Source organism: Ooceraea biroi, chromosome 1, assembly GCF_003672135.1.
Source record: "Ooceraea biroi isolate clonal line C1 chromosome 1, Obir_v5.4, whole genome shotgun sequence".
Taxonomy (NCBI): Eukaryota; Metazoa; Arthropoda; class Insecta; order Hymenoptera; family Formicidae; genus Ooceraea; species Ooceraea biroi.
The window spans coordinates 919,930-937,752 of NC_039506.1; the positions used below are offsets into that span (position 1 = coordinate 919,930).

General features: G+C 44.4%; 2 protein-coding genes across 2 annotated transcripts in view; one reads left to right on the forward strand and one right to left on the reverse strand.

The window, feature by feature from the left end:
- The window catches only part of LOC113562455 (serine-rich adhesin for platelets-like), a 40,809-nt gene extending 37,002 nt beyond the window's left edge, over positions 1-3,807 (forward strand). The window contains exons 14-16 of the mRNA XM_026972022.1: positions 504-660; positions 1,185-1,466; positions 1,787-3,807. Of these exons, the coding sequence (XP_026827823.1) occupies positions 504-660; positions 1,185-1,466; positions 1,787-2,218 (871 nt within the window). The 3' untranslated portion in view covers positions 2,219-3,807. The remainder of the gene's footprint in view (positions 1-503; positions 661-1,184; positions 1,467-1,786) is intronic.
- Positions 3,808-6,187: 2,380 nt separating this feature from the next.
- Positions 6,188-17,823, reverse strand: part of LOC113561445 (calmodulin-binding transcription activator 2-like) — a 41,919-nt gene continuing 30,283 nt past the window's right edge. The window contains 12 exon segments of the mRNA XM_026972021.1: positions 6,188-10,223; positions 11,351-11,506; positions 12,702-13,186; positions 13,507-13,661; positions 14,535-14,642; positions 14,936-15,135; positions 15,324-15,571; positions 15,699-15,811; positions 15,814-15,899; positions 15,901-16,031; positions 16,297-17,070; positions 17,315-17,713. Coding sequence (XP_026827822.1) covers positions 10,085-10,223; positions 11,351-11,506; positions 12,702-13,186; positions 13,507-13,661; positions 14,535-14,642; positions 14,936-15,135; positions 15,324-15,571; positions 15,699-15,811; positions 15,814-15,899; positions 15,901-16,031; positions 16,297-17,070; positions 17,315-17,713 — 2,994 coding nt within the window. The 3' untranslated portion in view covers positions 6,188-10,084.

The following is a 17,823-nucleotide window of genomic DNA, read 5'->3' on the forward strand; positions in this document are numbered from 1 at the left end:
TAAATACCCGTCCGGGCAAGTACTCTTCAATGGAGTCTTCGCCCGGATGGGCGCGTAGCGAGAACCAGCTATCGCAATCAAAGCACTTTATCCTCGTTATCCGTTGCGTTGCACGGTGCACTCCGGGACTTCTCGCACAGCTATAATTCTCGAAGATCTACCGCTGTTTCTAGCGGAGTGAAACATCGTGCCGCTTGAAAAGTGGATTTACGAAAAACATTCTTTTAAGAACAATGAAGATACAGGGTCCACTATATCCGAGTTTGCTTCTTTCTGCTGAGACTGCATTCGCTCGGCGAACTTTTCTTAATTCAGGGATTTCAGGAGTTACATAGGGCGAAGGGGATAATTATATTTATCACGTAACTGTTCGCGCATAGCCGAGCGTAATCAGCCTACATGAAAGATCTATAATCTTGCCTACGGAGGAAGATTAATATAATCGCGCCAAGATCGAGAATCCCTATAATGAGCTTTATTGACCACCGTTTCATCGGCTCCAGCAATGGTCGGAGGAGTCACTATCTGCTGAAGCGGCGGCAGCTGTTCAAGTTTGGGATGCGGGGGAGCGAAGCCGGATGCTTTACCTGGCCGAGAGGCCTCGCGGTCGGCCCGGACAACTCCATCGTCGTGGCCGACAGCTCTAACCATCGTGTTCAAGTAAGTCATTTATCTAACTCTCTCAAGACTGATCTTCGAATTTAATTATCCAAATTTATAATAATATCAAATCGCTAACAGTGATAAACGTAATCATTGGTTACATGATACAACGTAACAATGTTCCAGCGATGAAATTAGCAGTCACCAAAAAATCAATAAAAAATCTTATCTCGGTTGTAAAATTATTTTACCCAAATCAATCAATTCCGAAATGAATCTGTGTTTCATGACGCGTAACGATCCGCCGAGGATACAATTTTATATTGATAACAAGCACGACTCGATGAATCAGCCGAATCGTTTCCGGCAATAACAGCTAACTGCCACGTAAAGCGGAAAGTATGAAGCCTTCAGAATTTCATGGGCGCCACTCTGGTGGTATCGGCGATCGTAAATAAGCCAGACACGTTGCTCGCAACGACGGCAAGGACGGCAGAAAATTCCTCGTCCTGGTCGTTATTGCCGGCCGATTTTAATATCGGTGGCGCGATCAATACGAAACGACCTTGCACCACTCGCAGGTATTCGACGGTAATGGGAACTTCATGAAGGAGTTCGGAACATATGGCAGCGGCGAGGGCGAGTTCGATTGCCTCGCCGGGGTGGCCGTAAACAGGATCGGGCAGTACATCATTGCGGACCGTTACAACCACAGAATCCAGGTGCTTGACCCGTCTGGTCGTTTCCTGCGAGCATTCGGCTCCCAGGGCACCGCCGACGGTCGCTTCAATTATCCGTGGGGCATCACCACCGACGCCCTCGGCTTCATTTACGTATGTGACAAGGAGAACCATCGTGTACAGGTACGTATAGATTACATCCAGGGAAACAGTAAATTAATTAACGGCGAGAGTAATTTGCCCTATACGTGTACAATTCGGCAACAGCATTTTTAATCTTCGTACAGTAGATTTTGTCCGCTTAAAACGTGTACCGTCGTCGTGGTGCTGATGTACGAAACAATTGTTTTACACAATACAATCGGTCTCAGGGGGGAAAAAATGCATACAGCTTTATGTCCGCCATTCCACATTTCGATGTTATTGTCGAGTGCAATTGTTAAAATCCCGCACCGGCCATTGTCGCGTCACTGTTCTGACCGCTCGAAATAACGGCTTGGCAGGTATTTCAATCGGATGGCACGTTCGTGGGCAAGTTCGGCTCATGCGGTAGCGGACGCGGCCAATTAGAACACCCGCACTACATCGCGGTGAGCAACACCAACCGAGTGATCGTCAGCGACAGCAACAACCACCGCGTGCAAATATTCGACGTGAATGGTCGCGTGTTGACGTCTTTCGGCTCGGAGGGTTCGGACGACGGCCAGTTCAAGTTCCCACGAGGGGTTGCCGTGGATGATCAGGGCTACATCGTCGTCGCCGACTCCGGTAACAACCGCATACAGATCTTCAGCCCGGAGGGCGCCTTCCTCAAGTCATTTGGCTGCTGGGGCAGCGGGGACGGCGAGTTTAAAGGGTTGGAAGGCGTCGCCGTCACCTCCACCGGCAATATTGTCGTCTGCGACCGCGAGAATCACCGGGTCCAAGTATTCTGAATGCGTTGACCACCAGTTTCATCGCCAGTTTTCTGTTCGCGTTGAGAAGAGCGAATTATTGAGCTCTTTTGCTGAGCATACAACTTGCCGGTCGATGATATTCGCGTTTGTTAATATTGTTAATGATGAGCGAGTATAAGCGAGTATCCAGGATATATCTACTATATTTGCAGATAATGTTATGTATTTGGATACTTGGAGGATACTTGGATTGATGTTCGTGAGCAAATATTAATGGGACTCGATAATTTTGAATGTCGACAATCCATTACGACTTTTTTATCTGAAATTTATAACTAACAATTAGCAGGGCTCATTTAGATGAAACTAAAATAGAAAAATAGAAAAAATAGAAAATATACGAGATGAAAGGTAAAAAAACATTACAATATCTTGGTGAATAAATGATTATAATCGTGCACGTTTTATGATAAGCTGGCGTACCACCTGAATCAATATGCAAAGTCAATATTGCGAATCAGAGGGTTTTCCAGTTCAATTTCCATACAGACATTCTGCAAACACACATTTCAATAATTTCGTTCGTAAATCGGGAGTGAGATGTCACGGTAGCTTATTTAATTAAAATATTAACACCAATACCTTTTTTATCCACCTATTTTACGTTTATCCACATCGGGAAACCCCTCTCGTGTGAATCTTATGAAGCTTGATATAATTTTCTTCATCCTCTATTACCCTTCATCGTTTAGCAATAATAAATTTATCGCGTTCGAGGCAAAATGGGTAACGATGATCCGTTTTTTATTATTACATCGTGAATAATTAGCGAATAATTGAGTCACGCGAAATTTAGCATCTTTATTGACAATTAACAAAAAAATATTAACGAAACTCATCGCTTATCTTCACTAATGTTATTTTTATGCAGACTTGTACCATGAAATGATGATTTCAACTTCCAATTCTAAGAGGGAGGCTCAAATGTTAATAACTATTATACTTACCTATTTTTTCGCTAGGGACAAAATGGAGAAAATGAAAGATACCCAGTACTTTCCTCGTTCCAACTTTCTTTTCCCGAAATTTTCCAGAGAAGTCAGTTTTAATGTTTTCTGTGTGCTTTTGATTCGGAAACATGTAAATTCATTGTTTTTTTTGTGGTTTCTCACATTCGTTTTTCGTGTTACTTCGACAAACATTTAATTCGTACACTCGGTGCACGACGCGATATAGATTGAACGAAATATCGGAACAGACGGAATAATGAAAAAAGAGGCTGAAAAAGTAGAACAGCAATCATATCGACGAGCGCAACGACGCGTGAACGCAATCGAGCCGCCCGCTCGCCGACTCGAATTTTCGAAAGGAAAATCTCGAAAGGACGCTAGTCGATTTTCCACTCGACAGCCCCGAAAAAATACGCACGAATACCGTGTTTGTTTTTTATCCTCCTTTCCGTCTCACTCCCACTATTTCTTTCTCTCTCTCTTTCTCTCGTATCTATCTCTCTCTTCTTCTCGTATGCGCGCGATATCTGAGCAATTTAATTAAATTTGTACTCAAAATGACAGCAACTAAAGTTTGTACCGTTTGTATGCTTTAAATAAATTGTTGCGGAAAGAAGACGATGAGTAAATTTTTCTTAAATCAATCTTTGTCTTGATACTATTCGCCGTGACATGTTACTTATACGTTCTGCATGTTTGTAGCAGCAGATATTAGATAAAACATAAAAGGATTATTACTTTCGCGCTCTCTGAATACGATCGTTAAATTTAGCGGTTTGCAAAGTCCTGATTCGGCACTCCATTTGATGAGCAGTTGGAACTGGAAGTTTACTTTAACATCAATGGGAACTCTACGAGCAACTTCAACGACGCGTCCTGAGATCATTATTTGCCCGAGGATATTCCTTAACTCGCCGTAATTACATTATTCTCTATATATTCCAGTCCAGGCACAACTACAATATTCACTACTTACAAGTCAACTAGTAATTCACATTTTACTATGGACTGATTAATTGAACCAACGGAGCGTTATGTCTAAAACCTCGATTATTTGTTTGCACAATATTTAACAAAGTACTTGTGGATATAATCATTTGTAATTTACTAACTAATTTATTATAAAAAAATTAATATTTTATATATATTAATATTTTATATATATACCTTTTTGATATTCTGGCATTTGTATCTAAATAGTGGCACGACTTATGAATATTTAAAGTTGTTATTATTCAAATCTACAAAATTGCAGGAGTAAAAAGAGAGCCCTAGAAGGATAGGTAAATAAAAAGGTGAGTGAGTCAATAAATATATAATTTATTAAATGCAATGATGAAATGGTGTAACAATAGAGGGGCGGGCGAAACGACGACCGATATCGGTCGCCGCGAAGGCGGACAAGAGATAATACGTCGCCCCCGCCCGGCGCCCCCCCGGAGATCGGAAATATAGATAAAATATTTTCGTTATTATTTACAATATTAGTCGAACGTTAGTCAATAAATAATAAACAGTGGCGTAATCCCTTTATTTAATATAATTTAATCATATATATATTTATATATATAATATTACGCTTGCGATAATAAAAATATTACAAGAGATGGAGCCTTTACCGTTATTCGTTTCCACTAGTAAAATCTAGCACATAGTGCCAGCCGCAGCTGCATGACGTTTCGGCATTCTAAAATTTCTTGGTAACCGATTCTGCGTAGGATGGTACGCGATCCCTGACTTCTCTCGCAAGATTCGATAGCAAGATAATGATCAATTCCGCACGATCGCCTGAATCTTGGAACACCGAAACGTCATGTGGCGGGATTGATGTCGAAACAGCCGTCGAAACCATCATCAACGATTCGGGAAACCCGCGCTCTCTTTTTCTCTCTTTCTGCCTCGCGCGAACAAATCGACGACGGGACTGAACAACGAATCAGCTCGATTTTCGACGCGCCGAGTTATCACAACGAAAATACACGCGCGACGTATTAATTATCCGGAATAAAAAAAAAAGATCGTATATGTGTGTTCTTCGTGTGCAGTTTGCCGTGTGTGTGAACGCCGCCACGCGAGACTAGGAATTGTGTAGCACGAACCAGGCAGGCAGCAAGCAGGTACAAAGTGATCGTCGCGACGAAGGAACATGTGTCTGGGTCTCTATGATTTCGTGTCTCTGTGCCTCTCGTTAATTTCATATCTAATTCATTGTGTGTATTTTAGAGTGTGTGTACATGTGTGTGTGTCCGTTTGTAACTCCGTAATTTTGTGTCTCCATGATTCTGTACGCCTGTATACCCATCGTGATCTCGTGTGTGCGCACAAACATGATGGGCACCAACCCGATCGTTTCGACCCTTTCGACATCGTGACAGCGCGTGCAACGCGATGCCGCAGGCACCCGCGTGTTCGCGCGATCGCGAGTCCGTGCCCCGGTGTGCCCCCGTCCGAACCCCGAGGTTGAGAGGCGGGCACACGACCAGCTCCGGGTCACCGTGCCAAATTTTCGTTTTTGTTTCTTCTCTTTTGTTTTGTGAAAAATATACGGAAAGGTTTTATGCGAGATGTGTCGGCAACGTCCGAGTCACGGCGGAACAGCATCCCGCATCGACGTTCTCGAATCTTCGAACTGGAAGTGCGTCTCGCCGAGGTGCACTTCCGGTTCGTAAGAAACAGCGTCGTCTTCATCATAATCCCTGTAATTGCGAGGCTGCCATTCTCGAAGCACAATCTCGCGACAACGGCAAAGCTCGCGCGAACTCGCGTGGTACCTCGTTGCGACTCTGGAGACTGGACAATTGGAAATATCTCGGAATCTATAGCGTGAATCTTGATCGTTCCCGATTTTAGGAAAAAAGTTAATCTCGTTTTAATTTCAATCTTGCTTAATAGTCCGCTATTACCTACTGATTCGTCTCTGCATCTAGAGAGTAGTTTGAAAAGTGGCATGAGATAGAGTGTGTTATAGATTTGTTTTTTTTTTCTTTTATTAGTATTATTTTCCATCTGTTGTATCTCTCGAGAGTAATTAAGTAATAAAGTTATAATTATTTAATTAATTAAAGTGGCAGCAGTTAGGCCATGCGGCTCCTATCATCTAGTCGTCTTTGACTCTTGGCTTTCTTACGTAGAATTTAAAAATTTTCCTCCATTACTTATTAAACTTCTTTATATTTTGAGAATAATTTGTATTAAATGACTTTTTAAAGTTTATGTATTCTTCGAAGCGCCTACCCTAGCGATGTCTTTTTAATTAAGATTATTTTTCAGCGGCTTTTCTCCCTTCCTTCCTTCTTCCATTCATCTGTTTCTCGAGTCTCGATTTAACAAATAATCTCGCCTAACTTGCCCTCGGTACATGTTGTTGATTATGCGAAACAACGGCGAAACTTTGCACTCGCGCGGTGTCGGCTACTCCCCTGTTCGCCGTTCTGCGGGTAAAAAATACTGTATCCGACTTGTCTTGCTGAAATCCCCCGGAAAAGCGACAGTGCATCTCACTCTCGGTGCGCGCGATTGCACCTTGAGCTCTGTCTTTCGCCGAGACCGCGCGCGCCATATCGTTGGGAATCTTTCCCTCTTGCGTTTTCCACTTCAGTAGCCCTAATTATACCACGCGTGACGACAAGTTGCAGCGCGACAGACTAGAAGTGTCCCTTTGAAACTCGAGACTTTGTTCTTCATCGTCACCATCATCGTCATCGTCAGCACACACGTGCCTCCGCTACGTTTATGTAATCGCTAGCTCTCGTTTAATTAGATTCTTAAGTATGTAATAAGCAAAAATATGAATATATATAATAATAGTTTTGTGTATATAATTATTATTATTTTACTCATTTTAAGTATTTCGATAAGATCGTGATTACTTTAATTAATTAACAATGATTAAAAGAGTGTAAGAATTTGTCATTCTCTTCTTTCCTTCATTTTCCCGCCGCCCACCTCTTGCTCTTCCCGCGCACGTCTCTCGCCTCATTTTAATAACTAATAACTCTTTAAGCTTAATGGCATGAAAATGCTCGTTGGAATTGACTCATGTGTACAATATATTGTATATTGTAGTAATATCCCACACACACACACACCTTTGCACTTCGCGCAATTATCGTCGCTCTATTAGATCTCACAACCTCCGCTCCGTATGTGTGGTATGCGAAACTTTGCGAAACTCACCCCGGGAGGGGGGAGGCTCGATATGGGTCACCCGAAGAAATTCGGCAATACGGATCCGGCAATATACCCTTACCGTCACGAGACACGCGGTATCGACGCGTAACTATCCCGACAGATCCCGCGTGACTCCAGTTCGGACTCGCCACTATTCAGCCATCCTCGAATCTCCGTCTGTCCGTCCGTCTGTATCCGTCTCGTCTCCATTTCCGATCTATCACGGCGAGAGTTCTCGCGCGCGTCTTCCGCGTGCGCGGAGAGACGTACGTCGGAGACGCACGTGGATCTACCTCTCCTCGCGGTCTCCTCGTGTCCCATTGCGCGCGGAAATACTTTCTTGGATCACCATTAATTTATCACAATAGACGTTTGTCCTCTTCGATCAAGACTTGAACGCGGGACAACCCTCGGCGGGTTCACGCGCCGCCCTTTCGCGCGATCGCGCGTCCGCAATCAGCTACGCCCTTATTAATTTAACCGCTACTTAGTTTACGCTAGAGAACCTTTAAAAAAATCCCCTATCGGAGAGAGAAACGGTAGGTAGTTTTTTTGTAACAATGCGTAATCGATTAGCTTACGTCCTAGGAAGTAGTCTCTACGAAGTTGATTATACTGTGACTAGCACAGCCCGTGGATGAAGTTGCACCCTTTGGACGAAGGGCCTTGTTTCTTTTTTTTCTCTTTTTTTTCTTTTCTTAATTCTGTCATCCTTCCTCTTTTTGCATCTAATAGCTACCTCCTTCACTGCCTCTCTTCTCGCTCTGCCTTTTCCTCGCTTCCTCTTTCTCTTTCTCTCTGTTGCTCTCTCTCTCTCTCTCCCTCCCTCTTTCTCTTGCTCTTTCTCTAAAATTCTCTAAAATCAAAGTGTAGTCTTTGTCGTTAATTTTTTGTTTCTCAAGCAAAACGAATTTCATGTACGGAAGAGACCAGTTTCTTGCCACGTCAACGTTCTCACATCTAATGAATATGTACAATAGATTCTCGACGCTGCGTTCTATCACGGTCCTACCGTGAATGATAGGAGTGCGTGTCCAGCTTCGCGAATCACTTAAATTTAACTACTATGCCTCTCGTAAAAATATAGAAAATGGACACAGACGATAATACCGATAGGAAATCAAGAACTTTAATTGCTCTAATTATGAACGTCAATACTTCAAATATGAACCGATCGAATATTTGGACTTCCACCTTCACGCTTGGTACCTTTGAGTTTCATCTTAATGTATAGAGTCGATCTAACGTCGCTCCATGTTTGCTTAATACACATCCATTAATGTCAGCTCCGAAGTCCAACACGTGAATAAAAATATGGAGCAAGTCCGGAGTACATAAAGCTCGGATACGAAATTCACGAGTATAAATTTAAGATAAGCTTCTCTTGCTCGAGGCTGCGTCTTCATTCTCTTTTTCTTTCCCAACTCTGTTCTCTATCGATATGATCCTAGCCACAGCTTTGCCTACGTTGATTATGATAAACAACAAAAATTCGTAAACGCAATAATAAAGAAGAATAAGAAATACTAATTGTTTTCTACTTGTCAAGCAAAATTATTGTACATGGTGCGTGTGATCGGTAGCTATCGCCATGTCAAAAAATAGATGTAGTAATATATAAGTATTTATAAATATGTATCGGCATAAGAAAGTAAAGCTACGAGCAGTACGATGCTAATGATACCAGTCAATGAGATACGTCAGGCAAAGAAAGCTTTAACTTTTCAGATTTTCAGAATGTTATTCTTAAATGAAAAATTACGGTATCGAAGTTTATATATTGATCTAACTTTCGTATGGATTTAATGGATGGCAACATAGAATGAGCATTTAACTCGTTATCACTTTCAGAGCTGTAGACATCAAGACATGCAGTTTGCAGTATTTTCCGAAAAAAGCTTTGAATTTGTCGGTTAACGTTCATCAGAGAAGAAACATGATTACACCTATCTCACTTTGTAATGCAGAAATATATCGTTTCTAAAAGATCTACGCAGATCGGTAGAACTCGACAAATTCGCGAGTTATTAGAACCTACGAAAGAGACAGCAATTTTGTGCGATTCAGCTCGATGCACGCGTAATGGATTCAATCAAGTGTCGCTCATCACCCAACTTCGATACCGTCGCAAGGAATCGACGTACATACGTGCCGGACGAAACGGATCCGCGCTTCTCCTGGGAATACGGACTCGCTAGATGTACTTTACACGCTAATGCGAAAGGTGTACTTTGCGAAAAGCCTTTCGAGTCTATCGATCGACCTTGCGCGAATCTTCAGCAAACCCATCTACGATCGGCGACGCTCATTCGAAGGAGGATGCAGCGAATGCGGTAGCAGCGAATGAAGTACAAGCGAAACGAAAGTCAAGCGAGATGGTCTGAGGGATGAAACTACGCCCGAGCGTGTTAAACTCATCGTCATGTGGGAGCAGGGGAGCTCGAAATTATGAGACAAGACTTCAGGTAGGGAGCAGCAACCGCGAGTACGCAAATTAGAGACGCAGCGAACAAAGCGTGTCGTACGTCTGGTACCCTCCCGTAGTTATTGCTGTGTCTGTCGTCGTCGTTGTCGTGCTGATGACCTCGGGGTCGCGTGAGGATGGTATACTCCCTTCGCAGTGTTGCGACGGCCGATCCGGGATGCGTTCACCATCGCTCTCGCTATTGGCCATGTCACTTTGCTGTCGAATTATTATTCTGCGCGTTGTTGGATTGATGATTGGCTAGGTGACCTCCGGGCTGGCGGCTGCTAGGCTGGCCCCTGGGCTAGATGAGGGCGAGCTTTGGGGGACAGCAGCCGCCCGTGAAATGACTGCTGGCTGCCTCCCGTTCCCGTTTGCGACGGCCCTGGCGTTCTGCAGTCTGATTTAAGGGAGAAAACGTTTTATGTAGAACCCGCGGTCAGGCACATCGCTCGCGCGGGGAAGTGCATAACGTGACACCGAGTGATCAGGCAGCATATACCGGTAATCGCACGGCAAACAGACGTATCTAAGTGTTCCCCGATCAGCACTTTGCTCGCTAACACGAGTTTAACTCGTTGCGTTTAAACAATTTTCATGCTGCATATTTTAGAATCTTGTTGCTCGGATATCATTCGCTGTATTAATATCTACCTGCCTTTAATATAAAAATACACGTAATTCGCGTACTGGAATTGTGCATATTGAATATATTTCGGAGTTAAATAATTCAGTTGAATATTTATAAATTATTACGATATTTTTTCGGTCTGTAAATATGAATAACCGCTCAAAAATAAATATATTAATGCTGCTTCGACAATATTTTAATTATTCAAAATCGTAATATACGTTCTAAAGTTACAACACGCCGCAGCTCGCACCAGTTTCAATTACGCATATGCGTTATAAATATGCATTATGCTTGACGTATCCGTCCACGGGGCAAAGTGTTTATCGAGGAACTCAGTAGTTCTACATTGTCAAGCGACGAGAGAGACGCGGTTTCGTTGTACAAAGACACAGAATATATATATATGCCGACGAAGAACATTCCAACAATAAACACGAAGCATCGTCGAACGTGGTGCTAGGCACGGATACGACACGGTCCCGGTACATAGACATAATGTAACTCGTTAGGTCGTGTGTGCTGTGGTACAAGGTGCACAGGTCGGGAGATATAGAGACACGTAACGACGAAAGCGTTAATTCCCTCCGGCACAGAAGAGCACAGGAGCGAGCGAGGAGGACAAACGAGCATTGTGCACCACCCGAAACGATCGCCCCATCTACGAGGTCGTTACTTACCGGTCGTGAATCGTCCCACGACAAGCTGCATTAGTGACACACAGAAGAGGGAGAACTTTAGAACTTTTACACTTGTCTTTTTCTTTTTTCGTACGATACGATAAAGCCTTTCGTGTGCTAACGAGAAGTCTCTACTACGTAACTAATGTGGCGTGCACATCGTTGCAACAAGAAATGCAGCACTGTACACATACGCACACGTACGGGGATACTAACTTGATCTTGGACTGCCGCATGAACTGCTGGATCTTCCGCGCGGCCTGATGAGCCGCTTGCTGATGGACCGCCTGCTGCCTGGCGCTGGCCGTGCCCGGTCGCGAGCGATAATTTCGATAGTTGTTCTGGATCACCAGGGCCGCCTTCGTGGCTTGTCTGCGAATAAAAGTCACAACGTAAAGTCTAGACGTCGTAAAACGTAATTTGACATTGAAGTCTCGCGCAAGGCGGTTCGTGCTAAACTTTGAAGATGATTGCCTGTCGTATAACAAAGTTTTAGAGGAAAGCGTAAAATGAATGCGGCAACGATGAGAGAATAAATGAGAAAGAAGAGTGATTTTCGCGGAAGAATTTGTAATAAAACACCAGTTGTCAAGCGTCGACACATCTCGATCTTCATTCCTTGGCAAATGGCAGCCAAAGTTGGTCGCGTGCATAACATCCCTCGCTACTTTCTACGACTTGCATTTCTACAATGGGAATGTATGGCCAACAGATTGTCACTAATTTCAGCGACATTACAGCGAGAAGTTCAAATTGCTGGGTGTGTAACTTGGGACGGGAGGAACCACTGCTGGTCCCCATCTTCAACGAAAGTCGTATTAATTTAATGCCAACTTAATTCTGTATTCAGGCCACCGTAACGAAGACAAGGAAGTCCGCAAAGTTTCCGAATTATTTACGATGCCAATTAAAAGTTCGCCTCTCTTCCGCCCCCCCCCCCCTGGGAGAGTGCACGGGCCAAACTTCTTAGTGGCATCAGTCTAATTCAGTCGGAGGTCGTTAAGTCGGCCCACAATGGTACGTCTTGTCCCCCCAGTTATTAATTGTCGCTTATTAAGATGCCCCATTCCCCCTTTGTTTCTCTCTCTTCCCGACTAGTAGATTATCGATGGAAATTTAACTTTCCAAGTTCGAAGCAATTTGGCGATGTCCGCGCGATGCGAGATAATGATCTGTCATATTTAACAACCTTGAGCTCAACCTGATAACACGTGCTTGCACAAACTTGGGCGATTTGTAACTAACCGTCGCATGCATCGCACGGTGCAAGTTAATACTGTCGTAGTCCGACAACGAGTGATCCATATCCTTCTTAGGCAGACTTTCTAAGTGAAAGGGGCCGAGTTGGCACGCGAAATGGGAAAAAGGAAGGACATTGGAATGCGCAAAATAAACTGCTCTGGACACGAACACGGAAAGACACAATGGTAGATAGAAATAAATATATAAGATAAATATAATGGATATTACAGATAATTTTCATTATAATGATAAACATAAAATATATGGTATTCTAAATAAATCGACTAATAAGTGAAAAATTTCTCGCGAGCGGCGGACAAGTTACCTGTGATAAGCGTACTGCTTGTGACGGCGATAGTACTGTTGGATCAGAACGGCGGCGTGCCTCTCGGCTTCCTCTTGTCTCTGACGACCCTTGTAGCTCCTGTATGCCTTTTGGATCATCCGGGCGGCGTGATAGAGCTCTCTTTGCTCACGGTCAGAGAGCGTCAACCTGCTCAGGTCCGCCTCGCTGTCACCATTTCCGGTCACCGTTATGGCGCCAGAACCGAGCATACCGTTCAGCTTCCGCTCGCCGCAGTTTGATGGATAGTATTGGCCATTGCGTGCGTTGCCGTTGCTGTCAAGTTGCAGCTGCAGCTGCAGGAACTCGCAAAAGTCAGCTGTGGTGGGCGGCGGAGACGGCGAGTCCGGCGTCAGGCAGCTACTCGATGGACTGGAGGGACTGGCGTCGGCGTCGGCGTCTGAGATCGACGCGGCGCCGCCGCCACAGTCGCGATATGAGTCGAACAGTTCTCCAGAGTCGAGGGGCTACAAGCAAGAACGCGATTAGCATGTAAATCGAGTTCCACTGGGCGCAAACTTCTGGGAACTTTATTGTTATCCGCTCGCTGGTACTCCGATCCCAAAGTTTTATTTCTAATTCTGTGATTCCAAGTTATGGGCCTAATGGTCGCCATTATTCTTTTGATTGCACAGGCAAAGTTTTCGTGTTTGAATTAATCGTTCTGGTACGATTAACTCTATGTGTAATCTACTTTAAGATCTGAATAAATTGGGATGAAACATCGTGTAAGCTGCACGACATTTCGACCGATCAAACAACGGTAATGCGAACATCGTACACTTACCATTTGTTCCATCAGAGCGTCTTCCAAGGGTGATAGGGGTGCCGCGGGTGGTGATGAGGAAGAAGACGGAGAATCACCCCCCGCCCTCTTGATCCTTTCCGGTAGCGCCGCTATAATTTGCTCTGCCAATGTCAGCACCCTCACGTCTTCTTCCCCTATAAAAAGGAATTACCACCCTAGCCAAACTCGGAAAAGCTCGCAGTGGCAAGCCGCCGAAATCACATCGATCACAACACCGAGGTTTTAAAAGCTGTGAACGTGTTCTCTACGATGCACCGTTATCGCAAAATGACAGATAAAATGTTTTAAACACCAACAAGTGCGCCGCTACGACACGAATCGGACAAATCGGTGACCAACGTAGCGTTTCCTTACTCGCCGGAAGTCTCGTGAAGGACAGCCAGCTGCGATACGATCCACATCGATTGGCCGAACAGATCGCGCGTCTGTCCAGCTGACGGTTTTAGAATCACTACACGATTGTTTAAAGGACAGTAGCACATAGATCAGAGGTGTCGTTACTCGAGGGCGTTTCAACAGCCGAGTGATGGCTAAGAAAGTTTAGGCGTTTACACAGCAATTCATCCAACACCAGCAATTACGAAGGCCAAGCAATACACCAATGTTCAAGCTGCAAGAGTTCAGAGGAGTTAGAGGAGACTGCGGAGAATCGCTGATCGAGTCCAGTGATCTCGTAGAGATCTCAGAGAGAGAAAGAGAGAGAGAGAGAAAGAGAACACTATTGTACGTGTGTACGTTTCTTGACGGTGTATATTCAAAGTGTAAATATATGTATGTGTGTATGTGTGCGTGTTCATTTGCAAACGAGGGACGCAGTTTCAGCTAGGATCTATAAGGGATACGTATTTCATGTGAGATTGTAACAGTACGTCTAGGTCGACACGTTCTATCGGTGGTGTGTCACAGAGAGACAGAGAGAAAGAGAGAACAGACATAATTACGGATATTTCTTATAGACAGGCAGACAGACAAACAAATAGAAGAAAGGAAACGAGGAAGGTACGGACCTACGGTCTCCTGAGGGGTCGGAGCGCTCTCCATTCCCTGTTCGCTGAGGCCTAATGATGACTCATCCTCTTGCAACAATTCCATGTTGTCCAGTAGCGGCGAGCCACCTGTGTGTTTTTCGACAAACCCCACTTAATGCTATGTAACGTGGTCTAAATATTACGCTCGCATGACTTACGGCCTTTTTATGATTCTACAGTCTTTGCGAAGGAACGGGGAAATATACAGTGGCGCTGAAGGTTGGCGAATAGGAAGTTATTAACAAGGGAAGCCGTGTGGATATGTGTGTGTGTGTGTGTGTGTGTGTGTGTGTGTGTGTGTGTGTGTGTGTAAATATGTGGGTATGTGTTTTGCGTGTACACGAGGAAGAGAGGACAGTATAATAGCAAACGAGACTAACACAACGCCAGATCGAGACCGCTGTCTTGAGAGGGCCTCCTAGGGCTAGGGCTGGCGGGTCGCAAGAAAAGCCTCTCGTCTTGCCTTCGAGCTTCAAACTGATTCAGTTCTTCGGCGATTGTCGTGTGGCCGTTCTCCGCGGCCAGCTCGGTCGCTGTTCTATTCCGACAGTCCCTCACACGAAGCGCCATAGCGTTCCATCTACGAAGGCAGAGTTAACAAACACTTATTAAAAATAGTTTTAATGTTGCAAGATATCTGCAAAACGGAAAACACGAAAAACGCAGAATCATAATATAATATATTCGTCATAAACTTTATGAGCTACTTATTCGCACATGTTGTTAGTTAGATAAACATTTCTAATGCAAATTTGATTGTTTACGCACCTGTAAAGAATCCTGGCGGTGTCGGCATGCCCTGCCGCGCAAGCCCAAGCGAGTGGCGTAAGGCCAGCACTATCTTGTCTAAGAGCATCAACCTCGGCATCCAAAACGCTACTAGGATTTTCCGCTCTCCAGTGAAGGAGTGCACAGGCTAACCTGGAGTATCCCAATCCGGCTGCCAAGTGCAGGAGGGTAGGCCCACCGGATTGAAGAGGTTCCGCTCCAGCTCGCCAAGGACGGACAACAGCATCCTGTAACAGTGGATAAAAAACTTTTCGCTTTTCATTCTGTTTTATTATTACATAAAATTTATTGTGTGTATTGTTGTACGAGCTAGAATCGTTTTGAATCTGAGACGAATTACAGTTTTCATAATACCTGGCAATAAGCAACCAGTCGCTCTTCCAGATGAGCTGCAGGTGAAGGGGGACCGGGCCCCTGCAGACGAGCCTCGACGTCCGCAAGACGGTCCAGTAGAGCTTTTTCTGGCTAGGTTCGCTCGTGGGTGCTCTACGATATTCGAACGCAACGCTATCGGACACGACAAAACCGTCGCAAGCCACCTGAAGGGACGCTATTCGGGTGCGTGCGCGGACATCGACAACGCAGTACACCTGGTTGCACGAGGCACGCTTCTACTGGTTCCGCGTCGAAAAGTACCGAATATGATTGGGAACCGCTACCGCCAGTCCATGGACCAGCAACTAATACCTTGGAATACCATTGAACGAATTATAATTTGTGTAAATCCGAACATATAATAACATTTATCTATATAAAAGATAAACGTTTCTATTCTAAAAATTATTTAAATATATATTTATAATGACTTTATAATAAATATATGCAATCTGCAATTAAATTAAATATATTAAATTAATTAGAAATATAACTATAAATTGCACTTTTTCAAGAACAAATATATTTATGATAATTATTCTATGAGCAAAAAATAAAGAATAAATGTTTTATTCACCTTTACACCACCCTCGGTGTAACTCCATTCAGGACTATATTCTGCAATATGGACGGTTGTACCAGGATGACATCCGACGTCGTTCTCAGGACCACGCTGTTCCTCATGTTTCGTCTGATCGGCCTCAAAGTCGTGCAGCTCTGGCAAATCGCCGAACACGTCGAACGCGTCCAGATTTACCAGCACATCGTCCGACGAGTCGATGAAGTCCATCGGATTGATCATATTGTTGTCTGCTGGTGAGGGCGATGGCGATGGCGGCACCATGTTGGCCGACAATGTTCTCTGAATGTCCTCCTGACTCAGATCCAGCGTCTCAGCGAAATCGGTCACCTCAGAACCGGAACTGCCAATCGGTAATGGCTGCACGGCGGATCTGTCCATGTTCTCTTGCGCGTCGATTTCCTGTTGCGTTTGTTGCTCTCGATCGACGTTGTTTTGCGGCACAATTTGTTGTTCTGCGACCTGTTGCATTTCTACCTGCTGACTCTGTTGTTGCTGCTGCTGCTGCTGTTGCGATTGTTGCTGCTGTTGCGATTGCTGTTGTTGTTGCTGCTGCTGCGACTGTTGTTGCTGCTGCTGTTGCTGCTGCTGCTGATGATGATATGGTTGACTGTTGAGTATCAGAAGACCACCACCGCCTTGAATCTGTTGCAAACTTAAAACTAGAGGAGCCGGCTGCTGATTCTGAGTGGAATGGGAATGTCTTGAGTACACGCGAGGTGCTGGTGCTGCTGTCGTTGACGGTTGCTGACCTCCCGTGGTCGAAGAGACCTATTTTAAGAAATAGTTATGCATAACATATCAAAATTAACTTAACAAACGTTGAAATTAAAATGTTGAATAAAAAGCACTATCAATATGATAAAATTGTCATGACAGTCTTTTAGAGAAATTTAGAGAAATTTATTATAAGTTATTAATTGTTCCGAAAAATTATTGTGTAAGTATAATTTTAAAAAGTTTTCAAAAAATCTCAAACAATTGCAACGCGATTTAATGAGATTTAACTCGATACCTGATTGTCGGGCGTGAGTCTCCTAGGCGCAAGTTGGGTGCCGCTGGTGGAGGAAGTGGTGGATGCCCTCTGCCTATCGAGTAGCTGAGAGACTATCATGTCGACCGGATGGTTCGAGTGCTGCGTGAGATGAGGATTATTTGGATCGTCATCCCCGCCGAGGAACATGGGCCTTAATTGTGACGCTAGCTCGTCTCGCGTCCACTCCTTCTTGTCTGGCGGTAGTGCGAGACAGGGTGGCAAAGCCGCTAGCTTCGCATCACCGTCCGGATAAGGAACGTTTAGATAGTGGACGAGAACAACGTCCGGATTCTGCAGTAGCCAGTAGCACCGGCGGTGAAACGTCGGTAGGATCGCCGAGTGCACGTAACAACCGTAAATGCACTCGACACCCTGAACCTATAAACAGATTGACCAGTACTTGGTAGAATCTGGCAGCAATACTGCGTAACATTTTATTCACTCCACATAAAAATTTCTGAGATGAAATTTAATATGTTGAATATTGT